A 19,649-nucleotide genomic window follows, 5' to 3' on the forward strand; every position below is an offset into this window, starting at 1 on the left:
ACAAAAACAATTAAAACATTAACATTAGAACTGGTAGCTGTAAGTGAAGGTAAATGATGCATAAACTGTTATTACTTGTAACAAAAAACTGTTACAGGAAATATTTAAGCTAAATAAGAAAAAGAAGCCTATGTAAATGACGTCATGTTAACTGGAAATGTCTTGATGTTCGATATACACCAAAACGTCCTCCATTTTGTTTTCTTCAGGAAGACAAATTCGATATAACAGATCAATTATAGTGTAACATACAATTATTGACCTTTGATAGATATCATAGTGTCTCCAACACATTCATTTAATTTTCAATAAGATTACTTTATGAAAAAACGCAAACAGTAAAATAACTAATCATTTTTTTTTTAATGGTTTCGATTGAAGTTAATAAAAAGATACGTCGCATTGTCAAAAAAAAAAAGTAAGCATTGAAGATTAAATCATTTGTCTGAGAAGTTAAATTGGTAGATTTTACAACCAGCTTCACTGTCAAAGATATACAATTGATATCACATTGATTTGAAGACATATCGATCCCCACCCACCCCAAGGTTCACGAATTTCAAAGTGATTATTCTGATCCGTCTTGGACTCTGAACACGTTAGATAAATAATATGACAAATGGATTTCCTAACTTTTAGTAAGTTAGATGGGACCAGTCGATTGGGATATTCAAATAAAAAGTTCCCCTTGACAAGCTTGACTTTATTAGCTGGGAGGAGGCCTTGGCTCTTCTAAGGGGTAAAAGGCCTTCTAGAATAGAAATTCAGTGAACAGAGTGCTTGCGTCCGCAGAGTAAAGTGCAGTCACCGGATGGACCCTAATTTAGGTTGATTCTCCCGGGGAGGGTGATTCCAGGTCTTGGGAGGAGGTCAAGATTTGTTTCTGCCTTACAATGTTGAAAGTAACTGTCTGTACTTATGCCTACCGTATTAAATTGTATCTACTTTCATATATTTTACGGTTCCTCCCACATTTTTTCCTACCTGCAGGGGATGCAGTCTGTCCATCTCGAACAGGATTACATCCCCTACCTATATTGTATCTAGCATTTCCACATAAAATCGGAAATGAGCAAGTTAAATATGAACTGATAAAAGATGTTGAATAAGTATAGATACAAGAATGAATAATTTATAATACTAATACATAATCAAATTTAAAACAAAATTGTCACGTACTTTTGACTACTAATTTGCGTGTTTTGGTTTGACTTGTAATTTCCAGAATCTTTCAACTTGTCATTTTTATTATCTGGTGGTAGCATAAAGAATGGTGTAATGATTGAACGATGGACTTTGCATTTATCTAAAAGCAAGATCATTAAGAAACTGAGACAAGAATAAAACTCATTGCCTCTGATTTCAAAACTATTTGGTGTTACGTGACATCAGTATGGTAATAACATTACGGAACATCAGTATGGTATTACCATTACGTAACATCAGTATGGTATTGAACTTTTACTGCGTAGTATATTCTGAGAAAATGCAGCAAAATTATCATAAATTACATTACAATATGACATATGATAGTCTGTTTAGTGCAGATTGCTATTACAAATACACATTCACTACTTTAGTTATCACTAGTTAATCCGTTGAATGTAACAAGAAATTAACATTTACTATATTAGATATTAGAAGTTGATCCGTGTAATGTATCAAGGAATTTTACATTCGATATATTATTAAGCTTTAGTTAATCATTTCAAATTCATAACTTGATCATGACCTACATTCACACTGATATTACGCAAAGACATTTAATCTATATGTTAAAGAACATGATTACACATCCTCTATGGCTATATAACAGCAGTTAATCCGTTCCATATGTCACGTGATTGAACATTCGCTATATGAAGAAGTAGCAGTTAATGCGTTCTATACGTCACGTGTCTACAACAAATAATGAGTTCAGCAGAAATGGAAGAAAGCAAGGTCCTCTCAAGATTTATTTTAATGTTATTTGAAACTAAAAGACGAGCATCGTTGATAATTAATATCTACTTGTAAAATATGATCAATAATCAGAAAGGAAAACACGGTTAACCAATGATAAATGATGAGTTGAACATAAAGATTGCGGGACGTTGGTGTTCTCTTCTGGAAATGTTCTTCAACGTAAAGCTAAGTGGTGCGGACACGCAGTGCGATGTGAAGGTCTAACTTCTGCTGTACTGTATGGTTTACATTACGGCTGAAAACGCAATGCAGCCCGTCCACATATGCGTTGGATTGACAACTTAACCAAATGGGCCGGTCGTTCTGCAAACCAGCTGGTTGAAGATGCAGACGTCGGATTAATATTATTAAGTGATGTGAACCTCCTAATGTGTATAATCTTGGAGGAGGTCGACGGGCCAACTTGGATTATGACTATTGATTGTTACACTAAATAAAACAGTCTGCTATGGCATCTCCAGAGACATTACTGAGAAGAATGTCAGTCGATCTGCTTCCTCGCTCGACCCCTATCTGCTATGTTAGACAGTCTAATGTTCCTCCTGGAGATAACTCGTTTTCAAATATGTAACCTAGAAAGAAACAAATGATTACTGTTTAAAAGTGTTGTCACCTCGACAAACTGTTGCAGTTAATGAAAGGATGACACAAATAACATATATCACCTGCTACACATACTAACGGAGATCCCTGCTACACATAAAAACAGGCATCGCCTGCTACCCATACTGTCAGAGATCACTGCTATACATAATAATAGGTATTGCCTGCTACACATACTAACAGAGATCACTGCTATACATAATAATAGGTATTGCCTGCTACACATACTGGCAGAGATCACTGCTATACATAATAATAGGCATCACCTGCTACACATACTGACAGAGATCACTGCTACACATTATAATATGTATTGTCTGCTACACATTCTGACAGAGATCACTGCTACACATAATAATAGGTATTGTCTGCTACACATACTGACAGAGATCACTGCTACACATAATAATAGGTATTGCCTGCTACACATACTGACAGAGATCACTGCTACACAAAATAATAGGTATCGCCTGCTACACATACTGACAGAGATCACTGCTACACATAATAATAGGTATCACCTGCTACACAGATTGGCATAGATCCCTGCTACATATAATATTTTGGATCATTTACTAAAAATACTGACATGAATCATCTGCTGTCATGTTATTTAAAACCAACTAGCCAATTAAGGGTTAAAACAAGTTTGATCCCGGAGAGATATTTCATTTTTCTTTCTATATTCCTATTCAGACCTTATCTGTGAGATGCAGAGATAATCGTCTTGAGTGATATGTTTGTCAACACTGCTTGTAGAAGATGTTTATCAACTTACCAATGATGCGTCCTAACGTTTCAGTCCTGTCAGAATATTCAGAGCTCAGTGTAAATAACTTTATGAGAAAATACCCCCTCCCCATCCCCCCTTCTTACTAACCAACTTTGAGATGCCAAAGTTGATCTCTCCTCACAAAATTCTTTTTGTTATGTTTTGGTTTCAATTGAGGAATATATTTTTTTCCGGTTAGGAAGTAGGAATACGAATTTTCAATTACTTATTTGTATGTGTTTGTTACAGAAAATCTCATTAATTTTTTTTTATTATAACAGTGAATCTCATTCAGCTGTGATATTCCTTACTAACCTCACGAAACTGTGCATTTTTCCCTAGACCTTGTCTGCTTCTGTGCTGCACCCTGAAAAAAAAAATCATATCTTAATACGTAATGGGTATCAATTATAAGGTAAGTAAGTTACGACTGCCTCAACAGAAGAGAACAACTAGCCATTACTAGTAACAAAATTCCGCCAGAGAATCACATAGCAATTCATATCAAGATAAATTTATTGTTTGTGTTTAAATATATATATACATATTTGGAATAATTCATCGTATTGATGCGAAGTATTGATCCAATCTTGATCTCTGTTGTTACTAGTGAGCCAAATAAATTCACTACTTATAGACGGACTTAAGACGTCTTAACCATATCAAAGACTAATAAAAGTGGGCAGCCTGGGACAGTTTAACATATTTTTAACATTCAGTAACAAAAAAAAACTAGTTAAAACCAACTCAATATTTTAGGACAAAGTTCAAAATCTTATTCACTCCTTTAATAATGTATTTATTTTTAGTATTCCAGAACACAACTACAGCCCTTTGACTTTTCAAATTTATTTCGAATTCTTTTTTATTGTTCATTTAAAAAAATGGTAAAATTTCATTTACCTTTATTTTTTTTTCTCAAAACAAATGTGTACAACTCAAACTATGTCTACTAACAAGGAGCATAAGGCAAGGAAAAACAAATGGATAAACTGCTCAGTAATATTGCCAAAGCTCAAAACAAATTCCATAAATAGGTTAGCGGAGCCTCCGCAGTGTTGCTGCATGTTTTTTTTTAATTTATTGGACTAAACATTTTAAGACTATACTGCTGAATAATTATTGCTCATATTTTGACTACTGCCATATAGCAAGGGGAGGGGAAATACCCCCTCAATTCCACCAACCCTTAAGGACTCTCATAGTTTGTCCGACTATAACCTATGAAGACTAAACTTCTTCCTAATTATTGCTCATATTTTGACTTCTGCCTAATTGCAAGGGGAGGGGATATACCCCTAAAATACCCCACCCGTTACGGATTCTTATAATTTCTCGGTTTATAACAAATTAACACTAAACTTCTGCCTAATTATTGCTCATATTTTGACTACTCCCATATTGCAAGGGGAGGGGAAATACCCCTTCAGTTCCCCACCCCTTGCAGACTCTCATAGTTTCTCTGATACTACATATCTATTTACTCACATCTGGTGTAGCCCTGCTTTCTGTCGCTTGGTCGTAATGACTAGTGGTTACGTCAACGGTTTCTTCGTCTCGCTCATCATCATCACCACCATCACCACCATCATCATCGCCGTCACCACCATCATCATCATCATTAGAGGTCTTCGAAACAGAAGTAAAAAAAAAAACTTTTATTTTAAGTTTAATATACAGCTCGTTAAAAGTCCTTTATACCGAGGCTCATCAATCTAAGTGACAGGATGTACAGGCCATTAGGGGAGTTCCTCAGGTGCATTCCACAACCCAATGGAGAAAAATACCATTGTCAATGAGGAATACATGCCATTGTCAACAAGGAAAACATACCATTGTCAATAAGGAAAACATACCATAGTCAATGAGGAAAACATACCATTGTCAATAGGGAAAACATACCATTGTCAATAGGGAAAACATATACCATTGTCAATGAGGAAAACATACCATTGTCAATGAGGAAAACATACCATTGTCAAATGGAGAAAACATACCATTGTCAATAGGGAAAACATATACCATTGTCAATGAGGAAAACATACCATAGTCAATGAGGAAAACATACCATTGTCAATGCGGAAAACATACCATTGTCAAATGGAGAAAACATACCATTGTCAATAGGGAAAACATAAACCATTGTCAATAAGGAAAACATACCATAGTCAATGAGGAAAACATACCATTGTCAATGAGGAAAACATACCATTGTCAATGAGGAAAACATACCATTGTCAAATGGAGAAAACATACCATTGTCAATAGGGAAAACATAAACCATTGTCAATAAGGAAAACATACCATAGTCAATGAGGAAAACATACCATTGTCAATGAGGAAAACATACCATTGTCAATGAGGAAAACATACCATTGTCAATAGGGAAAACATACCATTGTCAATAGGGAAAACATACCATTGTCAATAGGGAAAACATACCATTGTCAATAAGGAAAACATACCATTGTCAATGAGGAAAACATACCATTGTCAATAGGGAAAACATATACCATTGCAATAGGGAAAACATACCATTGTCAATAGGGAAAACATATACCATTGTCAATGGGGGAAACATACCATTGTCAATGAGGAAAACATACCATTGTCAATGAGGAAAACATACCATTGTCAATAGGGAAAACATATACCATTGCAATAGGGAAAACATACCATTGTCAATAGGGAAAACATATACCATTGTCAATGGGGGAAACATACCATTGTCAATAAGGAAAACATACTATTGTCAATGGAGAAACATATCATTGTCATTAGGGAAAACATATACCATTGTCAATGGGGAAAACATACCATAGTCAATGGGGAAGACATACCAATGTCAATGGGCAAACATACCATAGCCAATAGGGAAAACTTACCATTGTCAATAAGGAAAACATACCATTGTCAATGAAGGAAAAATACCATTGTCAAGGACAAATGGTATTGGATGCCATCCAAGGGTGCTCTATTGTTTATATGAAGTGAAAATAACCTGTTTTGGTTCAGTTTTATCAATATTTATAAAAAATAGCCTAACCGAGATGTCGCCGTCATAATTCATATAAATTTATCAGAGCATTCCAGAGACTTAGCTTATAGGTGAATATATATACAAATCAACAGCAATAAAATGAAGGAAATACATTTTAGACATATTTATATATATGTATACACATATATATTCCCTGAAAATTATATTTATTCCCTTAAAGTATATATTTATATCTTTTCCAGGCGTACAGAAAATATTTTCTTCATAACAAATATATATTCTGTGCAAAAATATATATTCTCTTACAGCAAATATGCTGTAAAAAATATATATTCTCTAACACAAAATTATATATTTTTTATGCCATTGTAAATTTATTCTCTAATAGAAAGATATATATTATCTTACAATAAATATTCTGTAACGATATATATACTACACAAAATTTTAATTTTTCTATACCAAGAAAATATTTATTCTCTAAGGGAAAAATATAAATATATTCTCTAAGAGAAAAAATATATATATTCTCTAAAATATATATACATTTCAGTTGGCACTTACAGAGCACCGTACTTTGTTTAGCATATATATTTTTCTTACAGAATATATATTTTTTGCACAGAATAGAACTTTGTTGTTAGAGAATATATATTTTTTCTTACAAAGAATACAAATTTATTTTTGCACAGACAATAATTTTTCTATAGAATATATATTTTTTTTGTCACAGAATTTATATATTTTGATAGAGAAAAATATTTTTCGGTCACAGAATTGACATACTTTTTGAAAAGGATATATATATTTCTTTAGAGGATACATTTTTTCTCTTAGAGAATAAATATATTCTTGGCAGAGAATATTTTTTGTGTTAGAGAATACGTAATTTTGACAGAATATTTACTGTAACAGAATATATATTTTTGCACAGAATATATATTTGTTATTAAGAAAATATTTTCTGTACGCCTGGAGAATATATAAATATATACTTTAAGGGAATACATATAATTTTCAGGGAATATATATGTGTATACATATATATAAATATGTCTAACATGTATTTTTGGAGTTAACCATGTATGTATTTCGCAAGTACACTGAAAAATGTCAACTTATTTGGGCAAAGTTTTCTTATTTTGATGGAACTTTAAAGCTTCCGTAGCTCCCTTTATCAAGTAGTTCCACTTTAAATACCATTATGAAATATAATACCATTATTCTTGCTATCAGTCAATTACTGTTAAGAATAATTGCCAAAGTATATGAACAGCTACTCATTATGAACAGATCCGTGATAAGATCATTAAAATTGTTATTGTTTTCATATAGCTCACTTTTGAAGTCATTCTTAGCTCGATATTATAAGCAATATACAGAAATCAGCTTGTGTGCAATTCAAGGGGCAAGCGACCCGTGATACAACAACGTTCCATTGACTCAGCAGACGTAGGCGGACATGTGGTTATCATGGGCGGCGATCCTGGGGGGGATTCAGGGGATATATCCCCCCATGAAAATGGGTGGAGGGGATGTAATACACCATATCCCCCCGCCCCCCACCAAATGCCAGTGATAAGAATATTTGCATGCCTACATTTATGCATCATCGTGAACGTACGGCTCTTTTTTAGCTTCATTTCTCGCCTACCATAAACGCAGTGCGATCTTTTCAAATAAAGCGTCTTTATAAAGCAAGAATAGTTGACTGTAGGCTTCATTGGCCCTATAACAACAAAAGGTATTATTGCGCCCACGGTATTGATATAGTACATATATGCACCCTCATAGTATTCATATCATCGAGGTTAATAAATCTGGAGGAACTATCACACAGTAAATACGCGCGTACGCGCGTACCATGCATGGAGGGTCATGTGATGTGTTCCAGGGTGGTACTCATTTATTACTCTCCCCATTACGCATGATGATTTCACCCAACTAGTACGTAAATGTGTATGCGTGCTTAGAGCAGCAGACGACACCCGTTACCTAGCAATAACCGTGCCTGAAGCCTAACGTGATAGCTATATTCCCGTCGAGCAGCATTAGGCTCTGTTCCATGGAGAATTCCGTGGTTGCACTGAACTAAACATTTCCCCACAGCATCAAACGCTCACCCGTGACAACCTTGGAACTACTGATTTGGTTCACACACAGTGCTTGATGAATACACATCCCTCTGCAAGCCCAATGTATCTGTAGCCTACTTGTTCTGTGCCAGCATGTCTAACGTTAGCATATTAGCACTATTTCGTAGGCCAGTACCTTCTTACGCCGTTAGTTTCCATGTCCGATCCGTCTTAGTGCAAATCTTTCACGAAGTCACTAACACTATTCTCGAACTGCTACAGAGAAATATAAGTTTGGTACCACCCTGGAACACATCACATGACCCTCCATGCATGGTACGCGCGCGCCCAATTGACATGAATCCTCCAGATTCATTAAACTCGTTGATTCATATAGGCCCTAAAGTAGGCCTACACACGTACATGTACCCTCGAACTAACGCCTAAAACTTATAATATGGTATTTTGTCTGGCAATCTGAAATGTAGCTGTAATGCAGAAATAATTATTCCCAAACGTATGCTGTTGTCAGTGAATAGTCGTAGTGAATACCTAACATAGCACTACCATGCTCCTAAGACACATTACACAGATATTTTCAATGGGCAGGTTCAACCTCTGAACTCTATAGACCCCCAGGCGCAAAGTGAGATGTATTCAAAATCCTACTTCCAGGACTGTCATTAAATGTCCCCATCCAACCAACGTGAGTACAGCTGTCCACTTGCAGAGTTTGCAAACACTTTCCTCTCCTGGCAAATGGCAACGGAACTCGGGGATGGAGACTTAGCCTCTCCTATATTAATTTATTAGTTTTCATAGAGAAAGGAGTGGAGGGAAGTTTTGGTACCAGATGTTGATACCGAAGTGTGAACCAGGGACCTCCAATTGTCACCGCATGCGAGCACTCTACCATCGTACTGCCAGGCCAAGTTAGTCATTTGCTAGGTCGTCGCGTTATTCCCTAAGTTCAACTTATCAGGTTTTCCCTAGCTAAAAAGCAAACGGATTGTTACTATGTGTAATTGTGTATTGCATGTGTATAGGCCTATAATAGCCTGCATGAGGCTATTTTCTTCATCGAATAATATAAAAGACCTCTCGAACATTCTAACGTAGCGCCTGAAACAAGATTGACAGGGGCAATTTTCCAAAAATAACACCCGAAATTAAAAAAAAAAAGTATTTTGGATCCCGATTATGAGATATTTTGGGCATGATATCCCTATTTTAAAGTTGGGTATATGCCGCTTGGAAACCTCGGGAAGTGCTGTTTCCGGCCATCTAGAGGGTTTGTAAATCCCAAAATTTTCTTGTACGCTTCGCGCCAACCTATGGTGGCGCTACGCTTAGATAGTCAACAAGGTCATACCCCCCCCCCCCCCACTCGGAAGTACGGATCGCCGCCCATGGTGGTTATATAACATATAAGGAGGAACATTTGATAGTAAATTATCAGCAATTGACATGAACTCTCAGACAATTCCAGTTTGAGATTGTTTATTTACGTTGATCTTGAATATTTCTCAACTGCCCCCCATCATGATGACCTTCATATTCATATTGTATATGACTAACTGTAAGGCTGTCTCACGAAGATAAACTCTTGTTTACTTATAGAATATAACTTAGTATGAGACAAACTGAACAAGATATATTCGATATTCTTACTTCTTCATCCGTATCATCTTCCGATGAACTAAATTCGCTGTCATCCTGCAAGAAAGAGAAAGAAATAATCATACATAACTAAATGAAACAAAGGACATTCTTATTAAAGTGCGCAATATGCCTACATCTATCTGCCTGTTATTCCTGTACGCAGATTTCTGAATAGTTTCCTTTCACCCTGCAGCTGTCCTCTGGTCAGAGAGAAAGCGCAATTAAACACGGAATCGTTTGATCATTAACATTTATTAAGAAGAGCACGAATTGTGACACTGATATTTTAACCAAAGAGAACAAACATTTTTGGGTTCTTTTTTCCCCCTTTTCCTTTTCACCCTTTGCTAGTCCTCCGCGTACATCGAAAATACTGAAAACACAAACTTTGGAGACTCAAATATTTATTTGGAGCAGCATTGGACACTCATTTATAACACACTTCCAACATTATATAGTTACGAACAATTACAAGATTGGAACAAATTCATGGATTGCGATTTTCCGTTTCCTCCGAATACAAAAACCAAATGAGTAAAGTTGCAGACATGCGCAAACTTCTTCAATGACGTCAAGCATATTTAACGCACGGTAAAGTAATCTTATATTGATGGGAATGTTAATTTTAAACAGGGCTTCCTTATTGTTAAATTTGTTAGAATTTTGCAAGTCATGGTAGTTACTTTTGTTGTTGCTGGAAATAAATTTAATAAAATGTTATTATATCACTGGTTACTTCCGGTTAACAATCAATTATGTGACCAGAAAGTAAAGTCATCTAACAGGCTAGTGGCAGTGCCTACCCCAAACTAAACTTTAAATTATGCTGATATGTATGTTGTATATAACCATGGGAGAAGGACGGATATTCCACATTGCCATAAATATGCAGGTATCGAAAATAGGGTAAAGGGATGGAATAATGAGAAGTTTGACGTACTTTTGCTTGAAACGAGATATCAATATAATTAAAACTGTCGCACATTGTTGAGCATACGAAACTGAAGCAGTTTTGGTGTCACGTGTTGCAAATTAGTTGACAGATATAGTTGTTTTAACTGCTTATTTTCGCTCTATTGTTTTGACTTCAAAATGGACATGAATCTAACATTCCCCATATGAGTATGAAAGGTTTGTGTATTTATATGATCATATCTCTATTCTGAAAAAAAATGAATGAATGTCTCGTAAAACACGAATTACCTACTTTATATTTCTAACTAGTATATGGTTAATTTCTCTGTACGGGAAAGGTATAGCGATTCTCAATTAATAACGATGGCAATCCGGACGTTGAAGGGTGAAAATGGCAGCTGAATATGACAATATTTTAAACGTTTTTGACGGTGTAATGTTGGACATCCAATAGTAATTTGCTTCCTTTATCCATAAACATGTAAATAGCTACAGGTCTAGGTAATTAATCAATATTGTTCCTGCATCGCCGTGGTTACACCTTACAGTTATGTCCAAGATGTCTATATACGCAATATATCAAGATGTATTACAACTATTAAACGATGTGTGACTTCTAAAACTCCCCCGAAGAAAGTTGGTGGACCAAACACGTCCATGCAGAGGGATGGGCTAATTTGAATTTCCATCCAACTTTGGGTAACATAGTCTATTTTTAGACATTTCTTTTTTAAACAATCTACCTAAACCTTGTAGTATTTAAAAGTCTCTCCGTTTCTTTATTTAGCATTTCTTCGAGGGTGTATTCCGAAGGAATATTATTTAGGCAGTATCTCAACCTTACATTGAGAACAGTGGTACCAGCATTACGTGGTATATATGAATCTCCCTGTTCGATACACATCAATTATAAATCTTTCCTGCCTGATGAGAATCAAAGTATAAAACTCTTTGGTCTTATTTCTTTTTTTCCACAGTAATTGACACCTCCTGCCTGTTACTAAATTACCGTTACTAATTAACAGGAACATGAATCTATGTCTCTCTTACCTCTTCTACTAGTAGATTGCCCTCACCGTCGCAGGCCTGAAAGGAAGAGAAAGTTTAATATCACGAGATTTTGAAATCGTATTCAGGGAAATATGATAAGCCGAAGCAAAAAATGGATAAGTTAAAATGATATATGTTCACAAATATCGCAGTTAACTATTCCTGGCAGGTAAACGCACATCTGTATTGAGCACACTAAGTCGATATAGGAGACAGACTCGTCACTGTAAGATGCACGGACTTAATAACATGAATATTAACATCAGCTTTATAGGGAAGACAGCATTACTTTTAAACCTGTTATCAAACACTGAGTAACGCCATTATATACTGAGTGACGTCATAAAGATGAACTTCTCACTGAGATGATCAGATGGATACAATGGGCGAGAGGATGACGAGAAGGTAAAGAGGGCAGTATTCAAAGATAGAACTATTTATACGATCCTCGTGGTTGAATCGATGGAATGTACAAACAATGTATGATCTTGAATATCCCATGAAGCAGTATTTTGGTTACTCTCCCTAACCCCCCCCCCCCCACCCCATCTTATATGATCTGTTGCTATCGTATACCGTAGGCAATCCTTTAATGATATCCAGGAAAAGTTTGGGAGATGCAGTTGAAAGATAAAATCTCGAAGAGCAGTAACAAGGAAAGATAACGATAGTTTAAGTAGAAAAGAGATCTGTGTAGATCTGTTATTGTTGACAAATTTCATGAAATATCATGAAATTATATTAATCCTTTTATAGTTTATTTCTCCCATATTTGCCATGTCACGTGCGTTTTTGATATTTGAAGTTTGTAAATAATTATTTCATGAATAAATATTTCCATCCTTGCTTTGATCCTTTAGTCATTGCAGTGTAAACACAGTACACATTGCAAGTATTTCATCAATTAAACATGCATATACATCATACACTACATAAACTATTATACCCATAACATTGTACATGTTTTAACGGGAAAACGCATTGAAAAGTGGTAAACGTATGTTATTTCATATAAGGCTATTCAAACTTTGCCTCACCCTATGTTCCATCTTAGGCAAATTTAGACAAGGAAGGGTCGACGGTTTGTTAATTTGGAAATTAGCAGGTTGTTATAGTAACCAATACGCTCTGTATATTTCTCAGACCAGTGAGCTCTGTATTGCATTATCTCTATGTACCGACTGGACTCGGACTTGGTTTGGGTTGCTCATATACTCTATAGAACTCTGTTCGGACTCGAGAGTACCATACTTTGACCAAGTAGCCTCGGACTCGGCTCGGAATCAGGAAAAATCGACGCAACTACATCAGAGTGTTTCTTATACTATAAGATACATACATATGGAATAGTTCTGATGGAAATAGTACTAATAACAATATATAGAAACCATGTGAGGATACAAGGCCAGGATGTTGCATTATAGTATCGTCAGTGCTTAAATATAATTATGAAGATACATTAGTTAATTTATCAGGTGGTAATTGTTTACAAAAATCAACCACATAACCAATTACTTTGAACACCCCACCCCTCCCGTTATCTGGCCCAGGCTCCTTCAAGAACCTAATTTAAACACAGTAGTTATTCAAAGACGAAAGAAATAATGCAAATATTTTAAACCATTCTTAGTTCAGATTCACCGTGAAGACTTAAATTTAACCTTTTAGTTAAACTTTTAAGTAGTCCCCTCTCCTTTAATTTTGTTAGTATGTTAAAGTACATCAAATTGATGAAATCTACCTCAAAAACAAAATTGTTTCTTTGCTTCAAGTTAAAACCAGATCTGCCCTTTTATATATAATCCTACTGGGACCAAACATTTATGTCAGTCACTTATATATATATATACATTAATCTAAATAAATAATAAAATATAATCAATAGGGATCCCTCAAATCCCATTACAACTGAAACTATTAGAACCGAGTAACATTTACTGACTGTTGGTTTGATGCCTGCAGTGACGTCAGACGTGAAGATTCTAGAGATGAAAAGTATGCATCGATATGTTCACCAATAAGACATTTTTTACTGAGACGGTGTGAAAGAAAGACACTGGAAGCATGATATATATATATATATATATTTATTTTGTTTGATAAGGAGTTATGTCTGAATAATCTCGACTATACAATTGAGAATTTTTATTGATTCACACAGCAATAACTTCTATAAGGAGAGCAAATAGGGGTCTATATGCGGAGAAAGAAGTACAAGAATAATTAGGAAAAGCTGGAGTACGAGCTTGGAAGGGAGACTTCATTAAGTTTCATTTATTTGTACCATACCTCATGTTATTTGTACCACACCTTATGTTATTTGTATCATACCTCAATTTATTTGTACCATACCTCATGTTACTTGTACCATACCTCATGGTATTTGTACCATGCCTCATGTTATTTTTACCATACCTCATGTTATTTGTAACATACCTCATGTTCTTTGTACCATACATCATGTTATTTGTACCATAACTCATGTTATTTGTACCATACCTCATGTTATTTGTACCATACCTCATGTTATTTGTACCGTACCTCATGTTATTTGTACCGTACCTCATGTTATTAATACCATACCTCATGTTATTTGTACCATACCTCATGTTATCTGTACCGTATCTCATGTTATTTGTACCGTACCTCATGTTATTTGTACCAAACCTCATTTTATTTGTACCGTACTCATTGTTATATGCACCATATCTCATGTTATTTGTACCGTACCTCATGTTATTTGTACCAAACCTCATTTTATTTGTACCGTACTCATTGTTATATGCACCATACCTCATGTTATTTGTACCATACCTCATGTTATTTGTACCATACCTCATGTTATTTTACCACATATCATGTTATTTGTATCATACCTTATGTTATTTGTACCATACACCATACCTCATGTTATTAGTACCATACCTCATGTTATTTGTACCATAACCTCATTTTATTTGTACCGTACTCATTGTTATATGCACCATACCTCATGTTATTTGTACCATACCTCATGTTATTTGTACCATACCTCATGTTATTTTACCACATATCATGTTATTTGTATCATACCTTATGTTATTTGTACCATACACCATACCTCATGTTATTAGTACCATACCTTATGTTATTTGTACCATACTTCATGTTATTTGTACCGTATCTCATGTTATTTGTACCGTACCTCATGTTATTTGTACCAAACCTCATTTTATTTGTACCGTACTCATTGTTATATGCACCAAACCTCATGTTATTTGTACCATACCTCATGTTATTTGTACCATAGCTCATGTTATTTGTATTATACCTCATGTTATTTGTACCGTATCTCATGTTATTTGTACCGTACCTCATGTTATTTGTACCAAACCTCATTTTATTTGTACCATACTCATTTTTATATGCACCATACCTCATGTTATTTGTACCGTATCTCATGTTATTTGTACCATACATCATGTTATTTGTACCATAGATCATATAATATGTACCCTACCTCATGTTATTTGTACCATACCTCATGTTATTTTACCACATATCATGTTATTTGTATCATACCTCGTGTTGTTTGTACCATATATCATGTTATTTGTACCATACCTCATGTTATTTGTACCATACACCATACCTCATTGTTATTTGTACCATGCCTTATGTTATTTCTACCATACATCATGTTATTTGTACCATACCTCATGTTATTTGTACCATAGATCATATAATATGTACCCTACCTCATGTTATTTGTACCATACCTCATGTTATTTTACCACATATCATGTTATTTGTATCATACCTCGTGTTGTTTGTACCATATATCATGTTATTTGTACCATACCTCATGTTATTTGTACCATACACCATACCTCATTGTTATTTGTACCATGCCTTATGTTATTTCTACCATACCTCATGTTATTTGTACCATACCTCATGTTATTTGTTCCGTACCTCATGTTATTTGTACCACATATCATGTTATTTGTACCATACCTCATGTTATATCTACCATATTTTTTTTTAAGATTATTTTGAGAAGCATAAGTTTTCAAGTATTAATTAACCTTTTACTTTCTTATCTTTACGTTCATATTGATGTACATATTTTTGTATTTCTTAGTCTTCGGTTCTCTTGTTTAAATATTTTATATTTATACTGGTGATAACGGAAATGAAATGAACAATATATGCGGCTTTTGGAATAGATTCTAGTTAGATATTCTTATATTCTATTATATATATCCTTACGGAAAATCTAAGTGTACATGTAATTTATACAACGGTATAGCAATATTATACTAGGAATTATGAATCTAACCGCTTGTAATTAGCCTCAGCAGGCGATGAGAATAGAAACAACTTCATTTTCAAGTCTAACATGTATAAGGAAGTGAAGCTAGTATGTACGTATGTTATGACATATGTAATAGGATTGATTTAAATTCCGATGTTGGTTTAAAAACAACCAGATTTCACAGGTGTTTAAGCATCTATCAAAATTATAATAATTCATCAAACTGATGAAAACTATTGAGTGTTATACATCACCTAATTATATTCCGGCCATTTGATTGGTCAATTGCTCGTCGATTGCGTGCAAAATCCGCTCTATTGCACTCTATGAAATAGGACCATGTGTTATACTTTTTTGATAGCACTTTTTTTTCAATGGTAAGAGAGCAGAGAAACCTGTCTGTTCAAAACAATCTATTGCATGAGTGAAATTCACATTCAGTTATATCCAAATTTGAAGGTGTTGTATAAAACAAATAAGGAATGGTTTCCATTCGTGCAATAGTGCAAATATTTCATTCGTTGAAAGATGTAATTTGTTCCATTCAACGAGGCTGAGCCTCGTTGAAATGGTACATTCCTTCTTTCAACTCATGAAATATTTGCACTCATAACCAATTATTTGTATACTATTTGATGGCGATTAAGTTGATACTGTAAACGAAACCAGCTATGTTAATGCTACATTCGTTAAGTTAGCCTTGTCACCCAACCATTGCTGTAAACGGATCATCCAGCCTCTCCAAACAGTGGCGTCACCAGACGTTTCAGTCTGGGGGGCACAGGGGGCACCAGCATTTGATGGGGGCACTTTCGTGGATACGGATCGCGGTCCAGGGGAGGGGTCTAAGGGTGCCCCCCCCTCCCCTTCGGAAAATTTTCGCATACGGAGGATGGGCTGGATGCAAAATGGTGCCACATTTGATGCTAAATTCGATCTGAAGATATCTCGAGAAATTGCTATTTTTGAGGTAATGATTTTAACAACGCGCAGAATTTTGCAGAGGATATGAACCACATGCTGTCGATATTATGCCTAACCTATAAATAGAACCTACATTTGTTGAATTAATGTGTGCATGACCCCCGACTCCTTTCTTGTCCTTCTCGTTTTCGCCCATTATCTATTAAGATGTAACAGGTTCCAGCATCGTTATTGGCTCCTATCAGGGATCTCACCATGCAGTGCAAAGTTTGATCACACATCGAGTATGGCTCAGTATGCAGGTGTGAACATTCGCCATTTGTTCCTACAAGCATCTGACCTCAAATGACCTCTGCACCCCTACACAACAGGGTTAATATATGGGTCCACAAATATAGGCAATACCCGATACCCGAAGGTCAATGAAAAACTTTTTCATTTTTTCGCAGCTCATTTGAAGGAAATACGAATTACTGTGCTTCTTTGTCCTTATGAAAAATCAACTCAGATGATGGGAGTTGAATATAACAAAATATATATACATATTTTTTACCATACCAAATCTCAGATGGGGGGCACTCGGGGCACTAGGTTTGCCAGGGGGGCCCCTGCCCCCCCCTGGCGACGCCACTGTCTCCAAAGGAGAGTCTACTGTACATCTAAGATGCTTTTTAACAAAATGCAAGCAATATCCGGCAAAAGCTTAGAATCTTTATATCCGTGACACAGTATCTTAAAACATTCAGTTTCTTGTGCGTGATATTTTGAACAATGTGTCCGTATACAGCGTCACAGAATACGTGTCTAGTTATTTGGTTACCATGGTATCTAGACAACAGAACGAAGCAGTAGTATAATTGCATCACATTCTAACTGGTGTTATGGTCTTGTTGTGTAAATGTGCGTGAGAAGTGATTTAAATCACAGCTCAACTGAAATATCGGTAATGCTTTACTCTACAGAGCGAATCTGATGCCACTAAAATAATATCTCTGCAAGATCTTCTTTTACATTTTCTTTCAAATAACGAATAAAACAATAATGTTACCATTTTCAAAATAGTCTTCAAGTTACTTCCATTTTATCTATAAACGTACCACCTCTTCCTTCATTTATACCAAACGCCAAAATGTCCAGCATTAGCATTCTGGAAAACGGTGAGTCTGATGTTCACAAGCAATTTCGTTTATCTATGCACTCCACACACAAATGATAGGCAATAAAAACCACTTTCTGATAAGATTTTATAACCATACAAAGAACAACAATGTTAAATCGCGCTGCTTCGCATCGGTCACCATCCGTTACATCACCAGTTCATCCTTAATGTACTATACACATTAGTGTACGTGGAACGGTCGCAGAAACATTAACCTTGATAAATTTGAGTTAATCATTAAGTAAGATTGAAGAAAGAGTAGCAAAAGTGAACTTTTACAATTTCTGTACTTTGTGCTGTTTTTGCTACAATCTGCTGGTATGTAAACTTGACTGTGAAAGGAATAAGAAGGACTTGAAAACATAATGTTACTTCAGTCCACCAGGGAAGAGTAAGTTTTGTAACAACAAATATCTATGGCACTAAATATTTGGGACACCAAATTATCTAAATCTGGTTAAACGACAAATAATTCTCTGATTAGGAGTAGTCACGTGATTGTGATAACTTATATAGATATCTTAGTTAGTTGCAGGGTATCCAATTATTCTGCAAATAATGGTTTGGTCAAAGTTACAACCTATGACGTGATAGGCAGCTTTAGTTACAGGAAGACCAACTTCTCCTTACACCAGAGAAAACGAAGAAAATGAACATAAACCAGTGAATACAAAGACAAATATGCAAGTGCAGCTACAGTAAGCTACAGGGTCGGCTAAATGGAGTGTTCTTACGACTGTTGTATGTGCTATGATGAACATTTGCCGCGACATTAAATGAACATAAACAAGAACGTTGCAACATGATTAACAACATTCTACGGCTTCATATTTAATGTACATCGAGACGGTGAAGTTAAAGCGGGATATGTTTAGTACTTTCCTTGAGGTGAACCTATTATTTGATTAAGATATTTGTAAATGTCATCGATTTCTACTACAGCTAAGTTTTGTTTCAGAACAATAATAACAATGTTTCACGAGGATGTAGTGGTTCTTTGGAAATGTTTAGCAACGTCGGTTATGTCAATTATGTTGTTTCAAAATCATACACGCTACTAGTTCTACTAAATGTTGAAATGGTATGCTCGGTTGCTAATTAGCATACCAATGCTCGTGAAAAACTTACAGACTTTTATCTCAAAAATATATTTTTAAGATACGTATTTCTGTTCACTTCCAGATTTTTTATAAACAGTTGTTCCTGTATTACTTGGCGCCCTCAAC

At 35.2% G+C, this 19,649-nt stretch overlaps 4 protein-coding genes across 13 annotated transcripts in view; 2 read left to right on the forward strand and 2 right to left on the reverse strand.

Annotated features, from left to right (window-relative positions):
- The window catches only part of LOC139985117 (NLR family CARD domain-containing protein 4-like), a 468,217-nt gene that overhangs the window by 385,208 nt on the left and 63,360 nt on the right, over positions 1-19,649 (reverse strand). The gene's annotated exons all lie outside the window — the stretch shown is intronic.
- Positions 1-19,649, forward strand: part of LOC139985145 (uncharacterized) — a 162,988-nt gene that overhangs the window by 100,092 nt on the left and 43,247 nt on the right. The gene's annotated exons all lie outside the window — the stretch shown is intronic.
- The window catches only part of LOC139985147 (cAMP-responsive element-binding protein-like 2), a 143,330-nt gene that overhangs the window by 36,268 nt on the left and 87,413 nt on the right, over positions 1-19,649 (forward strand). The window lies entirely within an intron of this gene.
- The window catches only part of LOC139985115 (NLR family CARD domain-containing protein 4-like), a 373,980-nt gene continuing 356,307 nt past the window's right edge, over positions 1,977-19,649 (reverse strand). For all 3 annotated transcript variants that reach the window (XM_071999315.1, XM_071999314.1, XM_071999313.1), the window contains 5 exons: positions 12,044-12,079; positions 10,088-10,132; positions 4,829-4,969; positions 3,656-3,707; positions 1,977-2,537 (listed from right to left, as the gene is read on the reverse strand). In XM_071999315.1, the coding sequence (XP_071855416.1) occupies positions 3,657-3,707; positions 4,829-4,969; positions 10,088-10,132; positions 12,044-12,079 (273 nt within the window). In that variant the 3' untranslated portion in view covers positions 1,977-2,537; position 3,656. The remainder of the gene's footprint in view (positions 2,538-3,655; positions 3,708-4,828; positions 4,970-10,087; positions 10,133-12,043; positions 12,080-19,649) is intronic.

This window comes from Apostichopus japonicus, chromosome 17 (genome assembly GCF_037975245.1).
Source record: "Apostichopus japonicus isolate 1M-3 chromosome 17, ASM3797524v1, whole genome shotgun sequence".
NCBI classification, from domain to species: domain Eukaryota; kingdom Metazoa; phylum Echinodermata; class Holothuroidea; order Aspidochirotida; family Stichopodidae; genus Apostichopus; species Apostichopus japonicus.